Here is a 22,767-nt window from a genome sequence, read left to right on the forward strand (position 1 = left end):
TAGAGATAGAAAATGAACCATTCAAATGCAAGGTGGGTAACAACACATTTAGAGGCTGACTTGATGACGACGATCCTCAATTTCGACCGGGTTATATACCCGTGGATGGTCCAGCCACCGGCGAGTATTTATACCACCTCTTGAGCGGTGATGATTGTACGCAAAGTGTGTATGCGGAACAATTTTGACAAAAGAAGTGTAAAGGGACCAGTAACCTTTCCAGTGTTAGTGAATGACTTGAGAAACCTCTGATGTAAAATTCTCGGTCGTCTCTATGAGCTATAACCACATGATGATGACAAAATATACAGGCTAAAAAAGTAAAATAAAAACTTCATCTAGCAACATTGAAATAAGCAAAAATGAACGACTCGTATTGTAGAGTAAGACAAACAAACCGCATGCCTGAAGATGCAAAATTTTGATCCTAAATAGTTTATGCATGCATTCATACTTCAGCCAATACACTGTAACAGATACAGCGAAAAGAACAAATATGCAGCTGTTTCATTGACACTAAACAGTATCAGGAAACCCAAACCATTTCAAATCTTGTTTCTCAAAAAAAATCCTATTGACATGAAACATTTTGGACATGCATTTCTATGAGTCAAGTACCTGAACAATAGTTTTAACTGCAGATTCAGGAGTCCCCGTTGTCTTTGCCGGCTTTGTTGAAGCGTTAATTGAATGAAAAGTATACAAAAGGAGTTAGTTATTTCAAAGATAAGCAGGAAAGAGAAAGAGAGAGAGAGAAGATATTAATTATGTCAAGCACACCCAAGAATCCCTCACCTCAGACTCAGCAGGCGCAGCCGCAGCTGCAACAGGGGTTGAGGGTTTAGTTTCCACTTCCTTTTCAGGCTGAGCTTTGTTAATTGTAGCAGTGGCTTTGATGGTCTGATGCTGCAACAAATAACGGCTCATTAAGGCGTGCCAAGGTTAGTAGGGAGTAGCCACGAATGAGCCAAGCCAAGTAGAGGAGAATAATTACACTACAAAATGCAGGTCACCAAATGGAATGAGATGAAACTATGGATACCTGTACAAACTCCAAAATTTAAAAAAATAATAAAAATAAATAAAAAACAGGATAGCTAAATCCTTGTTAAGGTTACTACAGTTCGATGAATGCAAATAAGAATTTCTTCCAGGGTACATGGTAAAACTATAAATGGTAACTTCCACACTTTCATATAAAACTCAACTACCGACCCTGGTTTCAAAATTCTATACCATTTTCAAGATATACCTTGAAAATGACATAGAATGTTGAAACCATGGTCGGTAGTTGAGTTTTGCACTAAGTGTGAAAATTACCAATTGTAGTTTTTATCATGGATACATTCCATTTCAACCAAGTAAGGCCTGAAACAATTTTACACGTTCTTTAAGGGATCTGCATATCAAAGCCAGAAGTTCACAAGTGATTAACTTGTATGTTGCAGAATTTCATGCATGCCAAAGTCCACTAGTCCATAGGCATTTTTACAAGTGCAAGTCCACACCAGTAGCATTGCTCCACAAGTGAGCCTGTCCCCAAGTTAAAAAATCCACATGTCACAAGTTTTTATTCACAAATGGTTGCGGCATATTCTGAGAAGTTACAAGTACGCAAGATTTGTAAGCACTGTAAATGTATTTCTGCTACATAGTACTTTGAGGAGTGTTGATTGAAGAAATAGCAAATTTGTAAGCAATAAAACTACGTTACCGTTAGGATCTTACACTAAGGATCAAAAAAAATGATTATGTGCCTTCATGCCCATGAGCTACAAATAGGCAATAAAAGTTTTATGACAATACATATATTTTTTAAACGTGGATGGAAATTAATCTACGCATCGTCTAATCAAACATTTACACCAAAAAAAACAAAACGCTCCAATTGGAGGCCTGGGATGTTTGTTTACCAATGGACAGCTAAAAGCCTACCGGTGATCTTCATCAATAATCTTTCCTGGAAAGATCATATTTTGCACGCTTCATGTATGCCCCTCAATACACTACCGACTTTTTCCCCAAGACAGACATATTGCCGAGTATGGTTACCAGAGTTGAACCTTATTATCTATATAATGTAAAACATTAACAATCTTCCACCTTTTACTGCTGCTGCCTTTCAAGCATAGAGCCACTTACCCAAACTAATCAAAAATTCCCTATTACTCTCCCATTTTAAAAATAAATTATATTCCTAACTAGCCAATCCCCAATAACCCCCCTCCACCTTATTAGACAAATGAGAGAGAAAGAATATCTTCCATGATGAGTCAAAAACAAAAATATACATGGGATATAAAATACTTTGCCAATTTTATCCCTACATTCACACATTCCTACACTCAACTATATACAGTAGACTCTCGTTAATACGAACAACGTTATTGCGAAGTTCTCGTTATTACGAAGCAAATTGTTGGTCCCGACGAAAAGGCCTATACAAGCTATAGTAAAAGAAACGTTATTACGAAATTTTCGTTTTTACAAAATTACGAACCTCAGTCCCCATCCCAGCTGTTACAAAATGAGCTTTATTACGTAGTTCCACACATAAGCAACGGCATTCAGGTGGAAATTCACTACGATAAGTTTTAATAAACACGCCACGTTTTGAGTTCTTCTCGTGTACTGTGCTCAAGAGCAGTTATGGTTCTTGATTCAGTTCATACGCCACATCATATAGTAAGCTTCATTCCTGTGGATTCGTGGTGACCCACCCATAACCGCTCGTAAATTGGACGTATAGTCTTCTTACGCACATTCTATTTGCGAATTTTCTGAGGTACAAGCATTCAAAATTGTCAAATTTCGAGAGTTAGCGCATACATGTAATGCAGTGTTGCATTATGCAGGATAACCGCATTCCTCGATTCCTTGCATACAGTCCAGCCGCCGAGATTTGTCCGATGACGGCACAGTAGGAGGGGCAAATAACGCTGAGCCAGCACGGTTTACAGCCAATCGCTGTCCCCCAAACGCACCTATCACACCCTCGACTAGTCATACAACGTCAAATGCACCAGGAGCACTTAAATAAGCCTGATCCACCCAAACAAGCTCTTTCTTCTAATTACCAAACCAAGTGATTCTTCCTCTGGGTCCTTCACGCTCGTAGTCCCTTCCGGCTCCTATCCTTACGGGACCCTTTGCAGGCGTTTCCCTTGCTTACCTGGCAACTTTGCCCCATACCCTGACCATTCTTCCTATCATCGGACAACTCTCGGCAGCCGGACTGTAGGTTTATCAACTTAGGAACAAGATCTTGGGACACATCTAGTTCGTATATTGGACTGATTGTATTCGGGAAGATATCAACCCTAGATTGCGTCATTCTTCTGTCAAGAAACTGAAACGCATTTTCCTATTTATATATATATTTTCGCCTAATTTAAACGCATTTACTATATACTGTTTTTTTTCCAAGATTCCTAAAAGAAACATTCATACGAACTTCGTTATTACGAACCTCTGGTTTTTCGGTCCCGTGAACTTCGTAATAACGAGAGTCTACTGTACCATTGTCAGGCATTGGTGTAGCCACAAAATTTTAATTTTAAATCCCAGGTAAATCTATTTATCTAGATCTTCCTAATCTTTCTACATCCAGATTAGAAAAATAAACTTATGGACCATTTTAATTTCTTTGTTCAACCCTTTTTCCCCTCATGTTTTACAATATTTAACTCTGAATACTGAATTGAGTCTAGGCATAAAAAATGTTAAAATTTTGAATGACATTTGTCCACAAAGGCAGAACTGTTGAAAAACTATAGTAAAGTAGAGCTAATTTTCCCCAGCACACCAAGAATCCAAGGAAACGAATTCAATCTCATTCCAATGGTAATTATGCACGTCTAAATAAAAATATACACACCAAAGAACACATTTCTGATGTACAAAGCATTAATTTTACATAGCATGGCAATTCTCAAGACTTCTTCCAAGTAAATAAAGATAAAAAACCCTGCCCGTTAGTATATGTATTTACAAACATGATCACAGAACAATACAGGAATTTTTATTACAACGTATTTCAACATTAAGAATTTACTCTTATTGAAAAATCTTAGGGACCAAAAGTTTGGATACCAGCCGGATGTAGGAAATGATCCAATTCCAAGAAGCTATCATCATCGCAGAAATTATGGAATGTTGAAAAATGTATTAATAGTGACTTCAAGCTTTCAAAAGGAACCAAACCCAAGCTAGGATTGTACCACTGAATGAGGATCTACATTGAAAGAATTTTTTCAGGAAAAAAAAGGTGATGCACCTCACAATAGTAGACCCTCGCATTACATAATAATAGAAGACATAGCGAAAAGCAAATTCCAATTTATGTTGAGTTAGCATTAATTCTGGACAAGGAATAAGTTTAAAGAGCGTCAGAGCATGTAAATGCTGGAGTGTAAAAGAATGTGTTTTGTGATCCATAGTAAATCAAACCAATAGTCAAGCAATGAAACCAATAGTCAAGCAATGGTCTCACTACATGGCATAACAGTAAACTCTCGATCATCTGTGCACAGATTATTTTTGTTGCAGTCTATCTGTGCACGAGTTTCCCCCTCCTTTGATATTTCCTGCGATCTTTGTAAATATAAAATCAAACACGGAAACAAAACGATCACAGGCATCCCCCGAGTTACGTAAGAGATGCGTTCCGGCAGACTCTGCGTAAGTCGAAATTTACGTAAGTCGAACCTTTGCGTTAATGCTTAGAGATTTCGATCGGCGCGGTGATATTCTCAGCGGAGAAATGCACGGTAAATTCTCGGTGAAGTTTCATTCAATTCACTGCGATATTCATGATCTCTTCCGCGTATTCTTACGTTATTAGATACAAAATCGATAAACATTAATATAGGTAGTCTGAGAGTTGCATCTCGAGCATTGCCAATCAAAATGCGTAGGATTCGGGAAAGTACGGTATCTCAGCACTACATTACTAAACTGAATACTTAAATTGATTTATTATGTTATACTGCGGTCTAAGGGCTCAAAGAATGCATTGTCTACCTACCTATAATCATTATATCTTCTGCCTTTTATATATTACGTTGATCGATATGAATCTGGTGGTTTCACTGTCACAGTTAATACACGTAGGAGTGTCTAGGATTACGAGCAAATAACACACAAAAAATACCAGTAAATTACTATATTCTTAGATACATTCACACGCACATACACTCAATCTTTCAAGCACGGAAACATACTTTCATTCTCTCATATCTCAATAAAATGACGTGAAAATATCGGCTAACCGTACCATCCCCAAAATATCATCATTTGAATATTTAATTTGCTGAAAACATCGAAGAGTATTTCCAAAGCACGACGCTATTTAAAAGTGAGCTTTTATTCAGCCAACTCCGTCATTAACGTGCAACAAAGTTAGTGGGGAAAAGCTTTCAATGACGCAATATTCATTTACAGTTGCACAAAATATGAGAGAACGAGAAAATTCAGCTTAATAAAATCTTCCGCCAGAAACATGCAATTACGCAATTAATATCGTGTGTCAACTTTTTCTTAACTTTTTCGCGGCGTTCATTGCCAACACTCAAAATTTCAATGCCGTTACGTGGGTACTAAACAATTCTTTTCCACAAAAAGATTTCTGCTTGAACTTCATTTTCTTTTAATTCCACAGATGGAAATGTCCAAACTTAAGGATACAATTTTTAAGTAGTTGAAAGTCGGAGCTCGGGTGTGCATGCTGTATAACAAGTCGTATCGTACAGGAATGAGCGCAACCACATCCATCCCTAGAACTGCAAATTTTCACGTTGATTGCTGACTTAGGATTTATAAGCGATTTTTCTACAGAAATTAATGAAAATTCCTTCGAAGAATGACAAATATGGGTCACTTTGATTTTTTAGCACGTAAAAAACTCGATAACCATTCGATATTTTTTCTACCATAGGTTGTACGAGCGAATACCTACTTCTTCGCGCTCGCATTCGAAAATTAACGTAATTATTTGAAATACGGTTATCACTTACGTAAGTACGGATTTACGTAAGTCGAGACATACGTAACTTGGGGGATGCCTGTATCATATTTTAATGCTAGGACACACAAGGCTTACTATTTTCATTACAATTCCCTTCGTAAAATGTAATTATTTTCTTTATTTGCTGACAAGGAATGTTTCACGTTTTCTTGGACGCTACTCTAGTATTGCAAAGATGAAGAGCAAAGGAAAAAACTCTTGATTTAGAAGATTTCTTCCATGGAAAACTAATTTTAAATTAATAAAATGTTATCCACAATCCTCGAATGAATTTTTCATATTGCAAATGCATAATTATTGCCACTGCCTCGCATGTGGTTGAAAACAGCCCACAGGAACCGGAGATTTCGTCATACTCAGCCAGGTTTACACCGCAGCCAGTCGAGAGGTCAAATGAGAGAGGAAGGAAGTAGTGAAAGTGAAAGCAATGGGGAAAGTGGAAGCAGAGATGAAGGGAGTAGAGATCGCGTGAGTCACAGCCAGGCACTCGCCAGCGTAGATAGTTTGCTGGAGTATATGATGCAGTGGGAAAAACATGTATGTACAATGATTTTATCCCCACCAAAACAGTCCTAGGTTGGGTGAAGAAAGCTCTCACGGAGTCCTTGAACCAATCTAAAATATGAGACTGTGAGCATAAATTCTAATACATAATTTGATTATGGTAAATTATGAACTTGATAAGAAATATAAGCGAAAGTTTGGATTAACTGTGTTTTTTTATTATGCCTGCCACCTCTCCCCATCATTAGCCCAGATAATCGGGAGTTTACTGAAGATAGAGAGCCTCTCCGGTGACAGGGTTGCAAGTATTAGGGCCGTTTTAAGTCTACTATAAAAAAAAAAGGTGCTGGGATGCCTTTCCACCATGTTTCTCCACAGAGAAAGCCCCATCTACATCTAATTAACAATTAGCACCACTGACCCAGGAAAAAAAAATATCAGAAGAAGGCAGCCGATCAAAATGTACTCACTTCAGTCTGCACCTTCTGCACATAATTTGAAGGGAATATTCCGGTCCTTTCCCCAATCACCCCAGTCCACCACTCTCCTTCCTTCTTGACCACACGAATCACCTCTTGCTGCAGGAAACTGAGATCACCAGGTTCAGTCGACTGATATGGATAGAGAGCTACGTAGAATTCTGAGGAAAAAATCATCGAATAAGCTCACAAATCTGCAATTTTATTTATTTATTTATAATATATTAAATTATTCAAACACAGCCAAAATGGCCTTTTCATTGAGTACAAAACATAAAATCTGCAGCTTTAACAAATATAAACTATAAAAAAACTAAAAAAAGGATATAAAAAAAGGGATTCAGAAGATGGCTTTTCGAAGCTGCCTCTTGAGTAATCTTATGGGCATTGAAAGATCCAGGGAAGGGTGAGAACTCGAAATGGCATTGAAGGAGGTAGGGAGTCTGTAAAAAAGTGATCTCTGAGAGAGAGAAAGACGGAATTTAAGTTGGTGTAGTAGGAGGTTATTGTGGAGGAGCGGGTGGGAGAATGAATTTTCATGAATTATGAAAATCACACTGAAGTCATAATTAGAGGAAACTCAGAAATGTATACTATTTAATTTGGATGGTCAAAGCTATCATAAACATAGGGGTCTGGTTTTATTATGCCTGGTTAAGGTTAACCTGAACATGATACAGCCATAATTTAGACTTGATAACATTTGATACCTATTGTGAATCAAAGTAGTTCAGAATGCTTATTTAAACTCATTGAATGACCTAAAATGAATGAATTCATAAACTTTGGTTCAGTAATAAATTTCACTGGACTTCTCCCATGAACAAGAGCTAATAATTTGAAGCTGAACTGCAAAGCTACTCACCAGGCAGGCATATAGGCACAAGAGCATAACCAATGCATGAATGTAGCCAGGGATGGAGGCTTCAGCCCTGATTTGCTGATGCTACAAACCAGTACAATTCAATTAAAAGGTATTTTTTTACACAATAAAATCATTGGATATACACTTGCGGCTATCAGTGCATGTGGCAGTTATTTTCTACTCTTCCTAAGAACGAAATTAAACCCCTAAATACACATGTGGCACCAAAAAAGAAATTGCATTAGAAATAGAAAAAACATGTACCTTCGCTTAGCTGAGGAGTAATCATCTGGACTGGAGCAGTATAAGCCTTGACAGCATTTGACGGAAACCAACCAGACATGCCATCCAATTCCCCATAAAACATTTTTTCCTGTAATGCAGAAATAAATACAAATTACTTATAATTTTCTAACATGGTTCACCATAAAGTATAGCATAGCTCACACTTTAATTTATATAGCATCCCAATTAAGTTTTGGCTTCCAATGAATTTAAAAAAAATACAGAATGCAACCAATTTCCGTAATCTTGCATACCTGCTTCTCTTTGACATCAATGATGTCTCCTTTGTTGAATGATAAGTGAGTTGCCTTGGTTCCTTGCCATGGGTATAAGGCCTCAGCTTTATAATCCACTATCTCCCCCTGTCAAAAGCAAAATCATACATGGATTATGCTAACTTACAATAAAAGACCAATGTTCTTAAAAACACTTCAGGAAACAACATAAGAGAAGTTCCCAAAAAGTGTTTTAAGTGAATTTCATTTTAAGGGAGTAACATGCTGCAGCTAATAAGCTTAGCAATTTGGGCAATGTCATTCAGCCAATTAGAGTGCACAACTTAGGGATTGGAAATTATTATATAGTATAGACAAATATATTAAAGATATAGAAATTTCTCACACACAGCAAAGGCAAAAATGATGATTTAACATTTAATTTTAGTTGTCACAGCAAACTACAGCTGAAATAGGTTTTAAAAAAATTCACATCATTAACATATAAAGCTGAGCAGAGGCGTAGCCACGGTGGTGTTTCCAGGTAACAACCCCCTTCCCCCCTTGGGCCTTTAAAAGAGACACCAAAAAGAGTAAGATGGCCTCAATAAATAACTTAATAAATACTTGTACAAAATTACTGTTTATGAGCCCTAAAAATCACGTTTTCGGCATTGAAAATCCCAAAATTTTCTGGGGGAGGACCACAATTGCCTTGATGTATTTTTCATACACCCTAGAAAGCCCCTGAAATCTCCCGTGAACCTCCCCATTTCAAAGTCTAGGCTATGCCAATGGTGCCGACTTTACCACCAAGGTGTTGCCAATGGGAGGAGTAAGCTGGAAATATTTATAAACTTGATTTTAACTCATATTCTAAGTTTAAACTGTTCAGAAAAAGGTGAGGAAAAGCGCATATGAAAACAAAAGAAAAACAGCTGTAGATGCATTTCTGCCTCAGCTGGGACCGGGATGGAAGTTTAGAGGACATTAACCCTTTCACTCTCGCGACAATTTCTGCTTTCGTTCCCAGAGAGCTGAGGCCCGATTCAATGGCACATCAGGCATTTGTAAAAAGAGACGAATACTTTCTTTCACAAAGAACACAAAATACTGAACGAGGAATACCATTTCATTAGGAGTGATAAACATCTATATAATCTATAATATTAATCAGTGAAATTAACTCAAAATATTATAAACAAACATTTTTACATGGGATTAAACATTGGGCTGATAAATCAGCACCTTGAACCTCTAAGCTTCAACCACTTACCCCACATTCCCAAGTATTTCATGTACTCAAGTATAATGTACAGGTCTACTTTTGGCTGTTATCCATACGTATCCAAAATTTTACGTATTTTGCACACTGAAACATACTTAGGAGAGGACTACAGCAAAAATCTTGAATACTGAAATTTATATTCTTGGAAGGACAGATGGCAGCATTTTTTCACATTTTTCACGGATTTAATATAATGCTAGATTTAAAAGATATTTCTTTATCGAGTACCCACCAAGTAATTTTCATTCTAACATGCATTCATTCAATTTAGATATAACATGCATCTAATGGCTTCAAAAATGTACTAAAAAACCATGTATACCATGTGTATTATAAATGAGAATTTAGGGTACTTAAAAAATTAAGCAAATTGAAAAAATGATTGTCCAAAAAAACAAAGGCCATCACGATTATATGAGAACTGCAAATGGCATATTGTGGAGCGAAGATTATCAATCAGTCATTCATATTATGGCTCATAAATCTACAGTAATATTTACTATGGATATAATTCCGGAATCAAATAATGCCCAAAAAGACCTTTCAGCAGGGCTAAAGCCCATGCAACCCTAGCAGTGCAGAAAGTGTTCATTAGCATCGTATGTGCCAGCCAATGTTACTCTACCTGTCCTAAGATGGGGCTTCCCAAATCAGCAGCGGCAGGAGGTATCGCACTCTCCGCAGATTCCATAAGAGATCCACTATCACTCACATTTTCAGGTACCTCCTGAATTCCTCTGGAAAAGGAGAGAAACAGTAATATTTAATCTACATGCAACAAAAAAATTAAAACATATAAATATTAGCAAGTTGGACACTCAAATTTGAATGGGGATGACAAGACATGGGAGGCTAAGTAAGTGGGATACTAGCAGCACAACATTATGTAAAATTTCTTCATACCGATTCACTCATACAATCGTTCAACCCAAAGGTTGGTTTAGTTAAGTGAGGGTAGAGCTCACCCCTTACTAAGCCACAGGCATGTGAATTTCACACATTTGGGGGTTGGGGTACCAATTCCTTTCCCTGGGCCTCCTTGCACTTAGAGGATTTTAATTTGGGGTGTCTGAAAGCTTCTAACCATCATCGCACCCTTACCATCAAACTGCTGTAATGGGAAAATTTTTAAGATCAACAGAATAACAATGCAGTAATGGCCACACATGAGAACAACTGATGATAAGGTAAGGAATGGTTAAATGGCGAAGATGACCTTAATTTCTTTATAAACGAGGAAATAATTCCCCAATGGACACAAGAATGAGTACCTCATAGAATCAGGGATTTCACATCAGAACATAGAGCAGGGTCCCCACTAAATCTAAATTATAAAATTCACGGCTTGTAGATACACCATTTTTGGTAGAAATATTGATCACATAACAATCATCGGCCGCATGTTAACTACAAATTTAACAAACTTGACAGACACCGTGAATCCAAATGCAGCAATAATAGTGCTATCTCTCCTGACGTCACATATCGTTTGCGAAATTTAGCTCTGGCTAAACGTTGTGCGTGAGAAAATAGAGGGATCAGGGTGACAGGGATGTTAAGAAGTGTCTGAATTTTTGCAAGTGACTACCAGTTACCTGTCCCCGGGGCTTGGGTACTGGCTTAAGGTCAATGTGTCATCATGAAACACAGACCAATAATTGCGGTTCAAATATACATGTCCAGATAAATTCATGGCCATGTCTGCGCGTGAATGACCTTGAAATATGATCGAAATATCCATTTTTCTTTTAATATGTCAATCGTAGTTGTACGATCGTAAAATCAAGACAAAGATTTTTTAAGGCTTTAGGGCGAAATTCACTGCTTTTTCCAGGTTTTTTCACGGTATGCAAAACTCACGGCTTATTCACGGTTTTCAAGGTTGAGTGGGAACCCTGGAGAGAAATCCACAGATTTCAAACGCAATTTCACACCTGCAGAGAAATGAACAATGGCGATCAAAGGAAAGCCCACCCACCCAGTCCAACACCTTTCAATCCCTGCTCCTCTCTATCCACTTCACCTCCTCCAATCTCTACCACACCCACAGCTAGAATGCCTACAGTCCTTTCCTGTCCTCTTTACATACTGACTTGTACCTCCGTGAAGGAAACTCATACAAGCCTGAGTGGAATCTAAAAGTAAACACATCCAATGCCCACTGCTAGAGAAACTTGCCAGAAAAGAACATAAAAATATGCTGCAGAAGCAATGAAATGCCAACAAACTCCTGCACACAGTATATCCTGAATGAACACCATCACGAAATCGACTCATTATGACACATATAACAAAGACAAACACACATTACGGGTGGCGTGATGCTTTGCACCTTCCTCATGCATCAACCAACATAAGTACATCTCTTTAGTGCTACTCAGGCTACAGGTCATACCGTATTTCTCCGAATATATTCCCCCCCTCCTAATTTTGAGGCTTCAGTTTCGGGAAAAGTTAACAAAATGCGTTTGAATATAGTCCCTACCTTTACTTTTACCTTGGGCATTTTTGGAAAAAAAGGTGGGGACTATATTCAGACATATACCGTAATCATAATTAATTATTACAGTGAAATTCTAATTAAGAAAAAAATCACAGCTCTAGAGCTCAAGTTGAGATGAGCTGAGCAAGGACAATTATTCCAGGCTTAACCCAGGCCAAATAAATTTTCAATAAATTTAACAGTTTCTGAAATTATATAATGGAATGATTGGCATATAAAATAGAATAAAATTGCAATTTTCCTCAACTATTTTAATGGATATGATGAATTTCAGCTCACAGAGTCATCATCAGGCACAAGATTAATCACTTGAGGGAGAGGTGGGGGAGGATTTGACAAGTTTCAGGAAATGGTGGGAAACAGAAGTACAATGAGTAGGCAGTGAGAAAAATAGAAAACTAAGGAGATACAGAAAAACCAGGGGCAGGTGGAGGACTAGTAATAGCTGTGGAAGAACGATTGTAGATACCTAGATTACTCGATTCCTCCTCCTTCCCCTGGTTTTTCCGTATCTCCTTAGTTTTCTGTTTTCTCAAGGTCTCCCCACTGTACTTCTGTTTCCCACCCCACCCTCAAAGTCGTAAAATCCTTCCCCACCTCTTCCCCTAATGTATAAAATTTTATGTTCTCTTGTACTGTTATGTCTTTTACCACATGATGGCTCTGTGAACCGAAACATGTCATGCACATTAAAATAACTGTGGAAAAGTGCAATTATATTTCAATTTACTGAATACATTATTAAATGCACGCACTTGCTGGCCTCATTGGCAGCAGGGTAAAAGTCCTCGCCTGCCATGCTGTGGGTCGCAGGTTTGAGTCCCACCTGGGTAGGTTTTCCCTGCTCAAGGCTTGGTCGTGTGTGATTGCTGTTGTTACACGTTATTTCCGCATGTAAAAGGCCTTAATAGGGTAGTTTCCTTCATTAAAAGAAAACGAAAGGCATTGATTGCGATTCGTTACCCACCATTAGTGTACCTATTCAAGTATACAAATTCATAATATACAAATTATTTGGCTTTAGAAATACCGGTTTAGATGAATGGCAATGGTCAATTTTATCCTCATTTGAAAAAGGCCAGATTGGTGCCCATGCAATGCTGCTCCATGTGACGTCACAGGGACCAAGTTTCTGTACGAGTAGATAGGAGTTTTACATCGTCTGAGATTGCGCATGCATGCATGAGGCACAGAGCTCAGGGAAACATGCCTTAATAATCACCCATTAAAATTGCCTAAGTTCGGAAAGTTTTTTTCGTTTGATAAGGTATTAATAATCCTTATTTAAGCCAAGCGCTACCAGCTAGCAGGGTACTCTGCTACCTGCTAGCATCCTGCGATGTATCAGCGCTCAAAGCCTTGCCCCATGGTCACCTCACTTGCGTTAGCGGGAACCACAACGACGTCACACGGGTTTTTCCCAGCATTCATACTTAGCCGTCGCGTTTTCGCGCGCTTGAAAATGTTCACTTTTCATTTATTCGCGAAAAATAGATAACGTCAATTAAAAATCTAAAAGGGTGAAATACGTACTCCAGAAGTACTAATCTTTCGATTTAAGCAGTAAAAAAATAATAGGAAACCACCCTATTGAGCTGTATTCGGGATGGTGAAGATATATAAAAAAAATAAATGGAGTTGGTGATTAATATAAAAATGCACTCACTCAAGTGTTCGCTTCACTTGCAAAGCCTCCATTCCCAGGGCATCAGCACCAACACCTGGGGCATTGGCCAAATCACCATTACCAACAACAGGATCAATCCTTTCCACATAGGACTCAGGAAACCAGCCAGTGTGTCCTCGGAGCTCACCAGCAAGCCACCCTGGTTCTGCATTGTGATTTTCTGGGACCTCCATAAGAAAATACAAAGCAATCATTCAATTAAACGTGGAACCTTAAACATTCGAATGATTTATTGTGATAGATTGGAAGTCAAATGATAAATTAAGCAAGAAAAGCAGGGTTCACACCAACTTTCAATGAGAACAGTACATACCATTTTACCCCTGGCAGAGCAACCTCTAAAGATGTTAAAATTGAGGTTAAAATTTCAATCTTGTCAGCGAAGAATGACAGCTTCAATGCTTAACCTATTGCAACGTCATGTGACAGTCTAGCTCAGGAATGAGTTCACTTGTTAATGTCCCCAGACAAATGCCGAAAGCACAAGCATACCAAATGCTGGTTTGGCATAAATTTCGGTAAAAATAGTTATTCAAAAGTACTTCATGAGAGCATATTTCTTAGAAGCCACATTTCACCTATAATAGTATAATAATCGCAATTTATACAGACATAGTACAAAAACCACCTCAACCCACTTAACAGCTTTATTCACAAAACCACCTTTCCAAAGCTTTCATTTTTGCCTGAAAAGTAACAGACGCTTCAATTGGACTTTCGAATAACTCAATAACAGATCAAAAAATGGAATGGAAAAATATCCTCAAAGTCCCTATACTCCTTCATTAACACTTTTGCAGGGGGTCGTCTGGGTGATCAGAGACTATTGGGCTATTTTTTCAGCAACAATTCAAGAGTGTACCAAAGGTTCCCTGATTGATGCTGACCACTTTCTCAATTAAACCAGATTCTCTCGAGGAAGTGACCAGAATTGGTCCAGAAATGTTGGGGTCACCCAAACCATGGAGCGATAAAATAGCCAAAAAAATTTTAATCACTTGTAGAAGTCTCTTAATTATTTTATCACAATTGTGAAAAAAATTGATGAAAGATTCCACTTTGAATACTTTCTACCATATGAAGACAGAACCTATGGATACAACGAGGCAAGAAAACCACAGAGTATACATGGTCAACAATACAATCCAATAATCTTAGTCTGGTCCAAACATTGCTAAACTTCGGTGATCTCGCTGGAATTGGTGTGTCGGTATAGCCTTGCTTTTTATGGAGCCAACAGGGTAGTTTCCATCATCGAAGAAAACGAAAGGCATTGATTGCGATTCGTTACCCACCATTAGTGTATTCATAATACATAAATTATTTGGTTTTAGAAATACCGGTTTAGACGAATGGCAAGGGCCAAATTTTATCCTCATTTGAAAAAGGCCAGATTGGCGCCCATGCGATGCCACTCTACGTGACGTCACAGGGACCTAGTTTCTACACGAGAGGATAGGAGTTATACATCGTCTGAGGTTACCAATGCATGTAAGAGGCACAGAGCTCAGGGGAACATGTCTTAATAATAACCTATTAAAACTGGCTAAGGTCGGAAAGTTTTCTTCGTTTGATAAGGTATTAATAAACCTTTTTTAAGCCAAGCGCTACCAGATAGCATGGTACTCAGCAACCCGCTAGCATCCTGCGTCGTATCAGCGCTCAGAGCCTCTCCAAGGTCACCTCACAAGGCGGGAGGGGGAACCAGAAATGCATCACACGGACTTTTTTCCCATCATTCCTACTTACGTGTCGCGTTTTCGCGCGCTTGAAAATTTTCACTTTTCATTTAATCGCGAAAAATAGATCTCGTCATTTAAAAATCTAAAAGCGTGAAATACGTACTCCAGGAGTAATAATCTTTCGATTTTGGCAATAAAAAAATAATAGGAAACCACCCTACTGCCAGCCACGAATAATTAAACAGAATTAAATAACCCTTGAGTATGTGCCTCTCCGCCATGATGAATAGAATGCTATGTACCAACTGTCCCACAGCTCGTGTGTCATTTTTGACCTCTGACTTTAGTAACGTTGCCTCGAGAAATATTCATGAAATAGCTGCGTGTTGCGCTTTGTCGTGCGAGCTTTCGCATCCATTACAGGGCACATCATCAGGCGATGCCTTCGCCGAATGCTTCATCGCCTGATGATCCACCCTGTAATGGACACAAAACCTCGCATGACAAAGCGCAACACGCAGCTGCTCCCGAAAATCGTTAGCAACGATGCCTCCCGCTGCAAAAACCTACGTTCCAAAATATTCATGAAAATTGCTCGTGGCAAAGTTACTAAAATCAAAGTTACAAAGACATCAAAAATGACACACGACCTATAGGAGTCTGTATACTTGAGGTAATAATGCCACAATGTCCCGACTATTGGGAGTGAATTTAGCACGTTTGCTCAGTGGTTAAACAACTTACCATTATAATATCACCTGGCTGGAATGAGAGCTCATCAGCATTGCGTGCGACAAATTCATAGAGAGCACGATGACGAATGAAGCCAGGGGGAGCTTCAGGCACAGCGGCAGGGGCAGCAGCGGGCCAATTGTCCGGCTGCGTCCCCCAAGAGTCTGCCTGACCACCTCCCGCATTCCAGCCAGAATCGCCCCAAGCCGAGTAATCACCTGCCCGCCCACCCTTCATGTTGATAACCTTCGCACGTGAAGAGAGCAGAAAAACATTCACAAATATACCATCACTTTGTTTTTCAATGAGCAAATGAGACTGTTGGTATCATAAATAAGGCCTTTCAGCCCAACCATCAGCATGCTAATGCCTGGTCAACAATGGGACAAAGGTTCTTCAACATTAAACGAATTCTCTGAGCAGATGGCATGAAAAAATTCAGGAAAATGTACTCCAAAACGGACATTATTTCCTTGGCAAGAGACAAATTTTACTTCTCCAATTGAACCGGAAACCAAAAATTTAAAACAGTAATTTGGTCAAGAAAGATACTTTATTAGAAGTACAATTCTTACAGCTAAGTGATAGACTTTAACCTCTATGAATAATAAATAAGGACTGTATCGGAGCCAAAATGCCATTCCGAAATGGACATAAGCTGTAATACATAAGAAATATGGTCTAATCCATCCTTATGGCTTTGGTAGTCAATCAGTGGGCATCTTAAGCACGACCGGTGTCAGTGCAGTGTCTTGCCAAATCGAAAATGGTTTGTAAGTAATTCAAATGACCACAGCCTTATGTCCATAAATGAAAACTAATTGAAAGGCAATTTTTAGCGATTATTAATATGGTAGTAAGGCCTATTTTGAGATGTATGGCTATAAATGCATCATAAATGGGTTTGCTTTAAATTGGAACATTAGGAGATGCTCTAATATTATATAAGAATTCCTTTGGAACGGGGATGACACAGATTTATGTACTTACTGTACAACTGAGAACTTATTCTTTATGGAAGAAAGGAGAGGTCAAGGAAAGCATTTAGTTAGTTGTACACTAAGAGTAAATTTTTTATATGTAATGCCGACTGCCCAGATAGTGTTGAGTGTTATGGGAACCAATACATAATAATAAAATATTTAATACTTAAATAAATTTAGTTTACCTGTAAATACAACTAGAGCACTTTATGTGCATGGTTTTTTATAGTATTTATGAGACATTGCAACAGAAACACTTAGAAAATGGTATAACATATTTGGCTTCTTTTATATGAAGTAAATATAAAAATTTTAAAAAATCTTATATAAACAAGTAGGGGAGAGGTTTGGCAAATGCATAGTTTTGCTTACACGAGGGGGAAATGAGACAAAATGGCCAACAATTGGATTTCATAATATCTGAATGCTTTCTCGTTAGTGGCTCCTCTGTAGCAAAATGCAAAGACCTTCACACATATTCAAAGCTGGCCTTTAGACATTAATGCCAATCTGTTTTTAAATATTTTATAATCCATAACAATTACATACATTAGAACAAAAAAAGCTTTTGACTAACCTGGTTCCTTTTCTCTTCATAAACGGTATAAATATTTTCACACTCTTGGACTAGATTTGATAGCTGATCCTTCAATTCATTCAACTGACTGTTGTTATTTTCAATATCTTGCATCTTCCCATCAATCTGAAGAGAAAAACCAACACCGAAAATGAGTCAAAAACAGAACAATTTGAAATTACCCATCAATGAACTCAAAACCAACAACCAATGTAAATCAACCTATTGTACACATAAATCATTAAATGAAACCTTCAAAGTTCTATATTACACAGTTCAAATATGTTGGTAGCTTCAAAATTAGGAATACATGCAAAAAGCAATCTAAAAATGAAAAAAAGCTTCTAGTCAAAATACGCAATTAATTCAATAGTTTTCTGTGTTGACCTTCAGGTATTTCATCATAGCTTTCTTTCAGTCGCTTGCAGACTATAAGATTACACATTATAATAATTGCTACGACCATTCTCCTCACCTCTTTCTGCATATCATCCAGCCTATCTCTCAGCTGCTTCAAAGTGATCTGTTTATCAGTGAATGTTTGCACCACGTCTCCTCCAGTGCCCTGGGCCTGAAGATTTGCTTTGTTCTTTGCCTCCAATCGCACTTTTTCAGCAGCCAATGCAACAAGACGCTGATTTTGCTCCTTCAGCCTCGCCTGATGGAAACAAAACACCCATGTGAATGACTGGGTTATTATCGTACCCAGACAAGACTCTGGCTGTCACCTTCTCGAAGTTCACAGCACTGAAAAAATGAACTTTGCACTTTTCCACGAAAATTTTATTTTCCCACAAATTTTTAGCACTCCTGTGCCATTCTCCCAAGAGCCGCGCAAGAATTTCACTGAAGTGCAGGAACCAGGCGAATAAAGCTTTTGAGGAAAAGGTCGAAGTTCATTTTATCAAGATGACTGGGATTTAGTCCATCACACACAATACCAAAAGTTTTGATTAGGAGGACTTACCTTTAGCATGGACGCTTCTTGCAGCTTTGAGTCCCTGGTAGCTCTCATGCCATCTATAGTGCTCTTCACTCCAGTGACTCCGGTTCGAGTCTCAGAGATGCGACCAGTAAGATCTTTAACTTTCTCATTCTGTTTAGATTAAAAAAGAAAAGAGGCCAAAATTAGAGTCGAAATATGACTTTGATTTCTCCCGGCCAACGATATTAAGGAACTTGTCTCCAGTTTCCAGCCAGTGTAATGTCTCCATTGCCTCTGACATTTCCACTACCGACTACTCAGGCACCGTCTAAAGGGAAATGACATCATTGAAATTTATTTCCTTGAAGACGGCACCTGAGTTAGGAGCTGAAACATAGGAGACTGTGGAACCATTAAACAGACTAGAAATCTGACAGCAGTCCTGAATATTTTGGCAGTGCAAATCAGAGATTCTTACTTCATATTAAGCCAAATTGAATCTTCCTAAAAAAAATATGGAAAAGGAAAAAAAAATACTGCCGAATCTCCTTCAAATTTTTCCCTCTGACACTAGGATGCAGAAGGATGAGCTCGTTCTTAGTGCCACCACACATTATCGAGATGCAAACACCTTCCTAAAATATCTAATTAAATGGAAAAAAATCAATTTGGAATCAAATTGGAGAAACGATAAAATAAAAAAATCATGTTTATGATCACAGTCATTAAAATTCAAATCACATTTGATGGGATAAAATATTGAAAGGAGGATGATCCTCCTGAGTGACAGATTACCATAACCAGCTTGACAAATGAAAAAACTGATCACTTAGCAGAGCAAATAAAATATGAATCATTAGAATGCAAATATTTACACCTCATCCATTATAAAATATTTAAACCGTAAAAGCATTGATATTTACAGCAAATCAAATCAAATTCAGCCCGATTCAATTGAATTTTGAGGCTCAAATTCAATTTACAGCTCTAACATATGTCTCGTTAAAATTAACCATACAAACAAAAAAAATTAGTGTCATTGAAAGAGAAGCAAGCAAAGGCACCTAAACTATACTAGCAATTTGATGTCATCATTACTAATTGATTTTTAAAGGTAGAAAAAAATATCACCACAGATGACAGATGAAATGAAATACGAAATGTGTAGAGTTCTTGTGACTTATAAAATTGATGAAGAGTAAATAAACCAGTTTATATCACCGTCATGGCATGCCATGATAACAATCAAAAGACATACACATCAAGATGTCAGCAGAGAGGCAACTGACAACCCAGTCAGAACCCTGATGAACAACCTATACATGAAATAGGGCTTCCCTCAGATGAGAAATACTGCACCCATTTAAATGAATTTCCCAACTCTATATCAACTTCAAGCTCTAACACACTCCACACTAAAACTGACCGCATTCAATTTTATTAATATAAAAAATGTATGCTCAATGAAAGAAAAGCAAATAAAGACACTGACATTATTGTAGATATTAATGATCGTGATCACTAACTGATTTTCAAGAACTGAATGCAAAATTTCACCACCGATGAAAATATAATATGGATAAAGTATAAAATATAAAGGAAGTTAAAACTGTAGCAACAGCTGAATGATCTCCAAAGCCATAAACTATCAAACCTTTTGCCCTGATTATGAATGGATGACTTCCACACATCACAAACTTCCAAATACAATATCAAGAGGGGATAGAGACACTATCTCATTCACTCCAAAATCTCCCAAGTAGCTAGATTGCACCTACCTAAGAAACTGGCTCACTCTCCTCAAGTGAATTTCAATGAAAGTAAGTGATTAAGAGAGACTTATTCACTGAAGTAAATGAGGTATGAACTAAGATGAATGATGTAAAGGATGGGAAGGGCTGCAGCCACCAGAACCAAAAAGTACCAGAAGCATTTACAACATGGAGAACTAGAAAAATCAGTGATGGATGAGCACAGAATTTCCAACAACCTTCCGATTCGCTCGGATAAAACAAAGGTTCTCTGCTAAATTGAAAAAAGTGATAGGGGAGGCTAAAGAGATCCAGATCACTATCATTATACTCCATTGTGACACCAGATATGTTCTCACCCATTCTAGGTATGTAGTTGAAATAAAATGAAATGTTTAGTATTGTGACCCCTTCTAATGGCAAAATTTACTTACTATGCATGTTGACAAATAGTGTCATCATCATGTCACACCACTTACCAACTGCGAAAGTTCGATGGTAAGATTTTGATTTTTGGCCTTCAATTGCAGCACTTTCTCCTGTTCCTTCTGCCGCTGAGACTGAAGCTCCTGTGACCTCTGGTTCTCCCATTCAAGCTGCCTCTGACGTTCCATTTCCCTGGAACACAAAAACGTCAATAAATCAATAAGAACAAAAGGTCATATTTCAACATGCTTCTCTCATTTCTTAAGTGCATTGTGAAATCCAAAACTCTTCTCATTCACCCAGCCACAGATCAATAAACATTAACATTTGGAAATTGAAAAAAATTATTTTTGGTAGCTATTCACAACAATTTAAGGTGTATCTAGACATGATCTGTATTTATCATGAATTAACACTAAGTACATAGACTGAACACGTATAACGCAAAAATACATCTCAAATCACACCACAGTAGACTCTCGTTAATATGAACAACTATTAAGAAGTTCTCGTTTTTATGAAGCAAACTGTTGGTCCCGATGAAAAGGGTAATCCAATCTATAGTAAAATAAATGTTATTATGAAAGTTTCATTGCTACGAAATTACAAACCTCATTTCCAGTCCAGAGGTTTATAAGTGAACTTTATCACGAAGTTCCACGGAGAAGCAATGGCATTTATATACTAACAGTGGTTTATGACACACTAATGGCATTTTTAAAGGTGGATATAAACTACGCTACGTCATAATCATTGCCACATTCAAGTTTCCTCGTGTACTGTGTTCAAGAGCATCAATTACGGTTCTTTCTTCAGTATGAGATACTTGGATACTTCAGTATGCACGCTACATCATATAGTAAGCTTCATTCCCGTGGAATCATGGTGACCCACTCATTACCGCTCTAAAATTGGATGTACAGTTAGTCCACTTCCTATGCACATTTGATTTACGAACTTTCAGAGATATGAACATTCGAAAAATTCAAGCGTGCCCAAAATTTCACATTTGGTGCCTTTCGAGTTGGCCGATGCGACGCAGTGTGGCATAAATGAAATCGCACTTTGGACACAGTCTGAACAGCGTCAATTAAATCCGTTGTGAAGTCAGCAACTGTTCAGCGTTTCGCCCATTCTTCCTTCCCAGATAGAGCATTATATTTGGCATACCACGTCACACGTGCAACTAAATAAGTTCGTCACAACACTTGAGTTAATGCAAAACTGCACTGCAGTGTTGCATTCTACAGGATAACCACACTTTTCAATGCCTTGCACAGGTTTATCGACGTTTACGAACAATGTCTCTGAACACATATCATTCGAATATCGAGGATTTTATGTATTTTTTCATTATTCAATCGCTGATATCATACCCTGAAGGTATTCCGCAGTGCAAGTATACGTACAGGAGATTGAAGAGACAAGGAATTTTGGAAAGGTACATTTTTTTGTGATAATTCCTGAAAGAAATGCTATTACGAAGTTTGTTATTACAAACCTCCAGTTTTTCAGTCCCACAAACTTTGTAATAATGAGTTTACCATAATAATTTAAGAGGATGCATACCTACCATTTGAACTGTATTTTTTGATGATGGAATATTAGAGGCAAATATTTACTTTTGAATGACGAATGGTTGTATTTCTTACAAAACCAACACAAAAAATTCACTATTATAAGGTTCTCTTGGAGTACGGTCAACCTTCAGCATGAAAAAGTGATGAAAAACGAATTTTTCCTAAACTGAGCAAATTTCACTAAACCAAGTCAATTTCGCTCCATCGTCATTTTATCTTGGTTTGCAAAAATTCGGTGCCTCTAAGGATGATTTACTCAA

At 37.8% G+C, this 22,767-nt stretch overlaps 1 protein-coding gene across 6 annotated transcripts in view; it reads right to left on the reverse strand.

Moving 5' to 3' along the window:
* Positions 1-22,767, reverse strand: part of LOC124161510 (intersectin-1) — an 86,413-nt gene that overhangs the window by 44,022 nt on the left and 19,624 nt on the right. For 4 of the 6 annotated variants that reach the window (XM_046537853.1, XM_046537852.1, XM_046537851.1 and 1 more), the window contains exons 11-22: positions 20,981-21,119; positions 18,793-18,921; positions 18,301-18,483; positions 17,826-17,951; positions 16,278-16,511; positions 13,831-14,018; positions 10,287-10,398; positions 8,413-8,520; positions 8,138-8,246; positions 7,000-7,169; positions 796-906; positions 619-669 (exon numbers count right to left, since the gene is read on the reverse strand). In XM_046537853.1, the coding sequence (XP_046393809.1) occupies positions 619-669; positions 796-906; positions 7,000-7,169; positions 8,138-8,246; positions 8,413-8,520; positions 10,287-10,398; positions 13,831-14,018; positions 16,278-16,511; positions 17,826-17,951; positions 18,301-18,483; positions 18,793-18,921; positions 20,981-21,119 (1,660 nt within the window). The remainder of the gene's footprint in view (positions 1-618; positions 670-795; positions 907-6,999; positions 7,170-8,137; positions 8,247-8,412; positions 8,521-10,286; positions 10,399-13,830; positions 14,019-16,277; positions 16,512-17,825; positions 17,952-18,300; positions 18,484-18,792; positions 18,922-20,980; positions 21,120-22,767) is intronic. The other 2 variants (XM_046537850.1, XM_046537854.1) reach the window with 2 other exon arrangements.

The sequence above is a fragment of the Ischnura elegans genome, chromosome 6 (genome assembly GCF_921293095.1).
Source record: "Ischnura elegans chromosome 6, ioIscEleg1.1, whole genome shotgun sequence".
In the NCBI taxonomy this organism is placed as follows: domain Eukaryota; kingdom Metazoa; phylum Arthropoda; class Insecta; order Odonata; family Coenagrionidae; genus Ischnura; species Ischnura elegans.